This window comes from Lutjanus erythropterus, chromosome 1 (genome assembly GCF_056507025.1).
Source record: "Lutjanus erythropterus isolate fLutEry1 chromosome 1, fLutEry1.hap2, whole genome shotgun sequence".
Lineage (NCBI taxonomy): Eukaryota > Metazoa > Chordata > Actinopteri > Lutjaniformes > Lutjanidae > Lutjanus > Lutjanus erythropterus.
In genome coordinates this window covers 22094833-22103859 of record NC_139317.1, presented here as the reverse complement: position 1 = coordinate 22103859, position 9027 = coordinate 22094833, and the positions used below count along the sequence as shown (strand labels likewise).

The following is a 9027-nucleotide window of genomic DNA, read 5'->3' as shown; positions in this document are numbered from 1 at the left end:
GCTTAATTGGCAGAATTACTGCTAAATTTCAGAAACAAATATAGCACAAATGTTTTCTCGGGAACATTAGCACTACTAAAGAAGTAGTGGCACCACAAGAGCAATTATTCTGATGAATGTTTTGTATATGATGTAAAAAGTTTTAGGTGAAACGCTAATGTATTGTAGCAACTACGTACATTTTTGACAGTGTAGCATTGCTGCAAAACGGTGGTCATGTATTTGATGTTTCAAGGTGTATGAATGAGAGCTGCTGTACTGAAAAAAAAAAAAAATTCCACAACAGTTGCAGCGGCTTTAATGCATTCATGATGAGACACCAACTGCTCCTACAAAATGACACCAGTATGTATCAGTACATTATGTATTGTGAACTAGCAACCAAAGACAACTGTTCACTCTGCAGACACTCTGGGAGTGATGTGATTTGAGAGACTGAACGATGTGAGGTCAGAAAATAAACGAAAAGTCCTGTAAAATAGAATTGAGCTATTCACCTGCCTTAGATGACACATGTATGTATATTTTTATGGTTTTGTACATCTAATATGCTGTAAATAAAGATAGGAAACTTAGTTGGTGTTTTTATTCCCTTTTCCCACTATTATTTTTCCTTTTTTGTGGCACAAAACAGCTGCATTTCATCCATGTGTAAACATATTTCATACACACATATTATTGGTGATCTGTTGGATTATATTATATATGATATTAGTTATTAGATATATTCATCAGCAAGACCATATAGAACACTCCACTCTCTTATTCAGGTATGAAAAGATACAGTTACATGAATTGCTCTACCTGTAATTAAAAATGTACATACGACCTACTCATTTTAGACGTGTATGATAATCTTTTTGTATCAATTCCCATTTACATGATTTATTATTTATTATATATAAAATATATTATATATTATTGTACAGTGAACAGGTTATTATTGAGAAGGTGATACAGAATACAGGGTGAATCATCCTGAAGGAGTTTATTTCACAATATTGATCTGCTCTTTGTACATTATTCCACTTATTCCACAGTTGCTTACCAAAAAACCCAACAACTCAACAAAAATTACTGATTTAAAAAATTATGTTTTTGCTCTCCAGAGCCTATGATTAGAACTATGATAGCAACCATCTGTTCTTCACAACAGCAGGATGCTATGCAGAAAAAAAACCCCAGACCTTACAATGCTGTAATTGATCAATGAGAATCAAGTATTTATCAAAGCCATGTCATAATGCATTATAAACACACTTACAATGCATTAAACTGTGCTTACAGAGATGTGTAAGTATAGTTTTAAGCACTCATAACTATTCATAATGCTTTATACCAATAATCCTGCCATAATTACAAAGCATTTTATGATTTATAAGGTCAAGTATCGTAATACTTAGTTCTCGATGGTCACTAACTAACATTTGTTGGCGTAAGGCTTCATAGGAGTGCCAAAATAATAAATATGAAAAGTTACCATTTAGAGTAGTATATAATCACAATATAATACTTGATAACAGCCATTGTGCTTTTTAAAAGTAATCACAATATATTATAAAGCATTTTATAATGAGGTCAAGTATCATACTACTTGTCACTCATTGACATTTTATAATTATAAATCTCATTATGGTTATAATACATCATAACCAGTTCAGAATGCATATCTAAACTGACTGACTGTTTGCAAAAATGCCGAACCGAGATTGACGTTCGTTTTATCCTCCGGTTACTCACCCGGTCAACAGACAGGGCGGTGTGTAGCGCCGCGTAACAACCGATAATTGGCCTTTCACCGCCCGCCCGGACCTGATCATATTAATAATCGAGCGCTCTTAAGGTCTTGTGTGCGGAAACAAGCCGACCGCCATCTCCGGAAACTACAAGTCAGCTGCTGGAAGGCTGACGGTGTTTATCCCTGAATTACCTGTATGGCAAACATCGTCAGTTGTTATTAGGGCGTTTCTTTTACACTGTTGTCGTTGTTTGTGGAAACAGTTGAGCGGCTGATTAACGGTTGTAAACTGGAAACCTGCGACAAACTGGAAAGATGAAGTCTGTGTTTCTCCTCGAGGTTTTCTCTCTGGCTTGTTTTGTGCTGTTAAGTCAAGTGACAGCGAAGGTAAGGCTAACGTTAAAAAGGTTAGCTAGCGTTTGAGAGAAAATTATGCCGTGGGCTTAGTCAATATGATTATCCTCTGTCTAAATGTCCTTTGAATGGTAATTGTCTGTCGAGCTAAGTCTTAATATCATGAGTTTTTCTCGACAGTTGTAGATGTTGCTAACGCTGTGGGTTGCGGTCGTATCTAGAAGGGAACCCCAGACCCGCTGAAGATCTCGCGAGTTTTTAACCGAAGACATAATCTTAATCATAATCTTTCTCTAACGCTTACCAAGTGTTTTCTGTCCCTGAACCTACCCAGACTGTACACAACAGCCTTGTCAAGTCATAAAACATATACACAAATTTGTACAATGTAGCTTACATAAATAAGAAACAACACTTGCAAACGTCGCGAGAGTTTCGCAAATCAAGTCTTCTCTTCTAGACAGGACCGTGGATTCTTGAATTATGGCAATAATAATCATATACACTCAGTGCCCGTTTACTAGGTGAACTCCGCTACCTGCCCAATGAAAGCTCAACATTATAACCCCCATGAAGGCAGGATTTATTGCAGGGCCGTTGTATACGGCCTTGTTAGCTTTAGCTAGCTGTTAGCTCAGTGTGCCCAATGTGTCAGTCCATTGAGTCGGCTACAGTAGACTTCAAGTTACGTATGTCGGGTAGCTAACATATCTTTAGCTATTTGTCAATCACTAATTCATTGTATGATCAGTAATTTTTGTAATATAACGTTAACCAAAACATGTTTGGATAAGCATACAGAAAGTATTGTCACTGCAACAGCATGTGTAGACGACAAGACCAAACGAATATTTATAATATGCTATGTATAACATGTTTTACATTTAAAAACAAAGCTTGTGAGTTGATATAGTAAACCACTATTTACTACCACTAACAAAAGCATTCATATAGCTCTTTTTTAAAACCATGAAGTCAACAAAGAGTTTCACATGTTTTAAAGGTCTAATCTGAGACTTTTGGGGATTTCTTGGCAGAATATGGCAAAATGGGAATATAATTTTCATCAGTGTGTTTTCAGTAGTGGATTATCTTAAAATTAACCAATTATTCTCAAAGAGGACGCAGGTCTTCTGTCATGGAGTCCACCCATAGACATGTTATAATGTAATTATAATATATTTATAATGTTCTATAGTAAGTCTATGAGTCCACCATGATGCAGTGCCATGTTTCTACAGTAGCCCAAAACAGACAAACCAAACACTGGTTTGGCATCTTGAGTTGGAAAGGAGGCTCTCAGGAAGTGATGTGATACATACTGAACAGTGTGTACAAAAAGATGCACACTACTGTTACTTTACACAAAAGTATGTTGAACAGTACTACGCATAATTGGTATGTACTGTAGAGTATGTGATTTGGGATGCAGATTAAGTGTAATCTGTGAACTCACCACTGGATGCCACTAAATCCTAAACACTAGTCCTTTAAAATCAGCGAAACAGTAAAACTGAAACAATATGAAAATTACAATATATGCAATAATGACATGAAAATATAATATTACATAAAATCAATACAGAAATTAAGTATGATTAAAATGACAAAGAGAAGGAAAGGGAGTAATGTAAAATAATGAGATGCAAAACAAAAACTTATCTGTAAAAGCGAGATTGGAATGTGTGGGTATGTGTGAAGAAGGAAAAGAAGAAGAAATGAAGCATGGAATCTGTCTGTTACAGAATTCTGAAGACATCCGTTGTAAATGCATCTGCCCCCCATACAGAGATATCGAGGGGCAAATCTACAACCAAAATGTTTCTCTCAAAGACTGGTACGTTACGTGATGACTCACTACACTTCCTTTAACAGTATGAGCTGTCAATTTCCTGCACATTAGGAGTCTGTTAATATTGTTTCTTGTTTTTTTTCCAGTAACTGTCTCCATGTTGTTGAACCCATGCCGGTTGATGGAAAAGACGTGGAGGCGTACTGTTTACGCTGCGAGTGTAAATATGAAGAGAGGAGCTCAGGGACCATTAAGGTAAGTTGTCAGTGAAGTTTTTTAAATGTAATACTTTGGTCTATCAAATGCCTGATAAAGGTGAAAAATTCAGTTAATCAATCAAATTGCTTCTTTTGTCTAAACAAGAGTTCAAAACCCAAATGTACTCAAATTACTATTACTAAAACAGGAAAGCCAGCAATCCTCAATTTTGAGAGGCTTGAAACAGTGAATGTTTGACATTTCTGGCTGATGTATGCCTTAAATTATTAATAGATTATTAGAATTATTGTAGAAAATTTGTCTGTAAATCAGCTAATTAATTAGTTAGCAAATTGTTTCAGCACTGCTTGTCATTTAATTCACTGTGTTTTCTGTCATGTTGAAGGAAATCAAACCCGTCAGTAATCATTCATTAATCATACATTTAGGTCACCATCATCATGTACCTTTCAATTCTGGGCCTGCTGCTGCTCTACATGGTGTACTTGACTCTGCTGGAGCCCATGTTGAAGAGGCGTCTGTTCGGACACTCACAGCTCATCCAAAGTGACGATGACGTTGGGGTATGTGCTCCTTTGAGTAATACAGCCTTGCAGCTCACAGTAAAATGGTGCAATAATGCTTTATATTATGGTAATTATGGTCCTGTCACATCCTTTTACCCAGAAAACAAGTTGCTCTGAATTTGTTCTTATCTTGAGAATTTCAGTAATGTTACTTCACACAAAAAGTTTCATGTGATTCACCTTTCAAGGCCATTTCAGAAGTGGATCTGGAATCTACTACCAGTGCCTCAACCAAATTACATATAAAATACAACACATCATTTCTGAACCGACAGCCAGTAGGTGAAATCAGCAGCAGTTTATTTGGGCAGAGGGTCACTGCAGCTGGTCCCATCTGAACAGATGCTGCAAGCAGCACTGCCTGTTAAAACCTACTCCTAACACAGGGAGTGATGCATAGTTTCTAAAAATGCTTCCTCGCTCTGTATCAGATCCATTAGTAACCACAATCACAGGAAAAGAGCTGCAGCAGTGCCTGATGCAGACAGCTTTAACCATTGTCTCTTCCCAGCACACTATCTCTATGTGCTTATGAGACTAGCGTCATTAAATTGAGAAAACAGGTTTCATTATCAGATCTTGTGATTAAAAGAAGCTGGGTTAATGTAGCTAGATTTATGCTGATTAAAACCTGACTGTTTATGTAAACATGGGCATGACAAAGGCCAGGGAAAATCTGTCCAAGCAGTGAAGAATGATCACTGACATCTCAAATCTTGCAGTGGCAACATAAAATCACTTAACAGGTTGAGCCAGTTCCCACTAATGTGTAGAATTTAGTAGAGAGGAACCACCTTGAAGTAAACTGGGGGTTTTTGAGTAATCTCGCAATTGCAGTGCAAATAAAAACAGACTCAGATTTATTGCCCTAAATTTCTAACAGTAATCTAGTGGATGATAATAGTTGTCATTTCCATTCCTAACTATTTCAGGAAGCAAATGCCATTGACAAGAACAAAGTGCTTTCAAAAAACTGTAAATAAATTTGGTATGACAACCACACAGTGTTAAGATATTTACAAAGGGAAACAGAGACTGCCTTTGCCTGAGGGGAGAAGGGAACTGTCCTACTGAGCACTCGGTGTTTTCACTGGCAGAGTTCAGGCAAGAGGAAGTGTTACATGAGAAGTTTCGCTTTTAAAAAAAAAGCTTTTGCCGTAAAAATGTGACTAAGCAGAAGGAAAATCTTTTATATGGTCAGTGTGATACTGTTAAATAAAGAGAAGATGACAAAATCAATCACCAGATTACTGCCAGAAATTAGGTTAATGAAATAAATGCAAATGTTCTGGTAAAGATACTGTTACAGAGGTTACTGGTTTGCTGTTTGTTTGGAGCAGCAGCAGAACAGGGAAATTACTACTGTTAGAGAAATGTTATGGCAATAATACTACAGTTATCTAATCGACCCAGAGTTTAGACGATTTGTGACACAGTAGCTTTTAAACTGTCACCGAAAGCAAAACAAAGTGAGAGAGAGATCTGTAAACAAGACCAATATAACCGGAAACACTGCTGCTCCATTAATTATGGAGGAAAGGGTGGGCTTGTAATGTTTATTCAGTCTTTAATACACAGAGGCCGCCCAACTGATAATGTTGGTCACAAATGGAAACAGACTGTGGCTGGGATCCTCCTAAGCTTGTTCTTACATTGCCTTTTTATTGCATGCTTTTTCCTGATAATAACAATAGCAACTTCAGTTTTATAGCACTTATCTAAAAACAAGTTATTAAATGACATAAAATCCAGTGATGATAGCAAAATAAAATGTTACTAACCAAAGCAAAACTTGAAGCTGAAAGTATAAAGAGCTGCAGTAATGAGTCTTAGAACCTGGAAAGTCACTGGCTTGTTTGTAATCTGTCTGAAATGAGGCTGGTGGTTAACTCAAACTTTGTCAAGTTTTGTTCTACAACATGAAATGTGTCAGTAGATACACTAATTCAGAAGCCAATGGAAAAATCCTTTTTTTTTGTAGAGCGAGCCAGAGTGATGCTAACATGCTAACTTAGTCGACCTACAAAAATACATCACCCCTGCAGCACTGTTTAGAAACAGAGAATAAAGAACTCATTAAAAATGTAGGTCTAATTTGTTTTTAAAGGAGATTTAATGGGATAGAAAGTCAGAAAAAAGAGTCAGGAGCCAAAGTATATTCTGCCATACAATATAGCAATAGTACAAGGTTTCCACCAGTATGTTGTTTAGGTGGTAAGTCAACTAAATCCTGACATGTCTCATATTATGATCAGTTTAGTCTCTGTTGTTTTCAATTTCTTCTTCCCTTCTTCATCATTGTAAGAATGCTAAAATACAGAAAGCAATAATCCATACAACTCTGTGGTTTACATGATTTTAGAACAGCTAAAGGGGATTACAGGAAGAAATACAAGGTGCTTATAGTCGTGCTCTTGAACTGAAATAAATAAACTGGAGAAAACAGAAAGTCACTTGGCCTATGGCAGACACACTCACATCAAGCCAAGGATGTAGTCAAGAAGTATTTATCTTTTAGGGCATTTCAAAGTAAAAGAATCACAAAAGGAGAACACAGGATGACCCTGCAGTTGTATAGACCTTTGATCTGTCATACCCATGAGGCTAATCATGTTTTGTTTTGTTTTTTCCACTTTGTTTTTTCAGGACCAGCAGCCGTTTGCCAACGCTCACAACGTGTTGTCCCGCTCACACTCTCGACCCAACATGCTCAACAAAGTGGAACATGCCCAGCAGCGCTGGAGGAGGCAGGTCCAAGAACAGAGGAAGTCCGTGTTCGACCGCCATGTTGTTCTCAGTTAAACTGCCCTGTGAGCGAGAGTTCTAGTACTGGTAGAGCAAAAAAGAAAAAAAAAAAAACACTGTGACAGAGCCCTCAGTTTATATCGCTTCCTCTCTCTCATTTGTGGTTTGTATCTCATCAAATGCAACACTTCTGAGGTGAACATGGTGAAGAAATCTGGATCTGTAGAGCAGACGTCCCTGGCAGATGTCAAATCAAAGCTGGGAGCTCTTATTTAGTCTGCAGGCAGCACAATAGATTACAGTGAATTCATTTTTGCACAATCCTGAATGAACAGTCTTAAATAAGCGTTTCCAAAAGCTGAATTTCCTCTCTGCCTGCTGTCTGGTTTGCAGAAGCGCCAAGTCACCAGAGAATTTGCAGTGAAACATTTGATGGTAGAGACTAATAAATGTAAGATAATAATAAATGTTTCAAGTGAATTTTTTATAACATCCTCCAGCTCTTTCTGGCCACAGTGTCAAGGGGCATCCCATCAGTCCTGAGCCGACCAGTCTTTCAATTTTACAAGCCAAACTGGCTTTCAGAGTAAAACGTCCAGATGTTGGTTGGTGCCACTCCTCATGGCTGAATAACTGGACCTGTAATGACCTGTTAACATGTAGCTTCTGGGTATTTTCCACCCATAAACTAATATAACTTGGAACTACTGCTCACACCACAGGAGGGAAAAGGAAATACTGTAAAATAAAAATCTGTCAGCCTTCTTTGAAAATGCATGTTTTATAATAAACCTTTTATAAATGTGTTTTCAACCCTTCATTCCTACCATCATGTTTAATGTCTCATAACTGGAGGGAAATCCACCATTTAATACATTACATTACATTTGATATTTGAAAAGTAGTTTCACTGAAATCGATGCAATTTCTTGGTGATGTCATAGTAAACGTAGCTGTGCTATTGATCCTCATCTGTTGAAAACCCTTGGAAATCAGTACCCTCTTTAACTGCCTAACTGATCTATCTGTCTTTTATTTTGGCACTTCTGTGCGCTTATTAGTATCAGTTACATTATGAAGGTCCTTGTTGTCTAACAGGCAGCGTTAATATGACATCCTGAGTTCAGAGAAGTTTATTTTGTGTATATTTGGGGCGGAGTGGATGAAGAACCACTGTTGGGAGATCTTTGAAAGTGTTCTTAACTATTGTATATGTGATACCTTTAACTTTGAAATAAATTTATGTAATATTTGTGATTTCTTGCATTTGTAATGTGTTGGAATTTCTTCATGCTTTACAGTAGCTGTGGGCCGAACCATTTTCTTTCGGTGGGATCTTTTTCCACAGCAGCCATATTGATATGAAATAAGGTAAACACCAGTGATGCTAAGTAACTTATTGCTGTTCCTTTTAGTGTAGCAGAGTCTTTCCTGTGAGGACATCATGGACACACATGGACAACAGCAGCACCCATTTGCTCTGAATGGAACTGAACCTTGATCAGTATCATAGGTAAGACCTGCGCTTACTGTTTCATATCAGAATGACTGCTGTGCAAAAGGTCTACTGGAAGAACGAGGTACCTACCAGTTGGTACGTGAGCAGTTAAAAC

The 9027-nt window shown here is 37.3% G+C and overlaps 1 protein-coding gene across 1 annotated transcript; it reads left to right on the top strand.

The window, feature by feature from the left end:
* Positions 1–1943: 1943 nt before the first annotated feature.
* On the top strand, positions 1944–8220 carry tmem9b (TMEM9 domain family, member B). The gene is made up of 5 exons (XM_084716731.1): positions 1944–2125; positions 3838–3929; positions 4031–4139; positions 4532–4666; positions 7316–8220. Exons 1-5 carry the CDS (start codon positions 2054–2056, stop codon positions 7469–7471), a joined length of 564 nt encoding a protein of 187 aa, XP_084572857.1. The 5' UTR covers positions 1944–2053; the 3' UTR covers positions 7472–8220.
* The last annotated feature ends 807 nt before the right edge of the window (positions 8221–9027 follow it).

What these genes read in the sequence shown, in the direction of transcription:
- tmem9b (XM_084716731.1), top strand. Translation starts at nt 2,054, where the DNA reads ATGAAGTCTGTGTTTCTCCTCGAGGTTTTCTCTCTGGCTTGTTTTGTG. An exon ending in GGAGCTCAGGGACCATTAAG is followed by an intron (nt 4,140 to 4,531) that starts GTAAGTTGTCAG and finishes TCATACATTTAG; the next exon opens with GTCACCATCATCATGTACCT. An exon ending in AAAGTGACGATGACGTTGGG is followed by an intron (nt 4,667 to 7,315) that starts GTATGTGCTCCT and finishes TTGTTTTTTCAG; the next exon opens with GACCAGCAGCCGTTTGCCAA.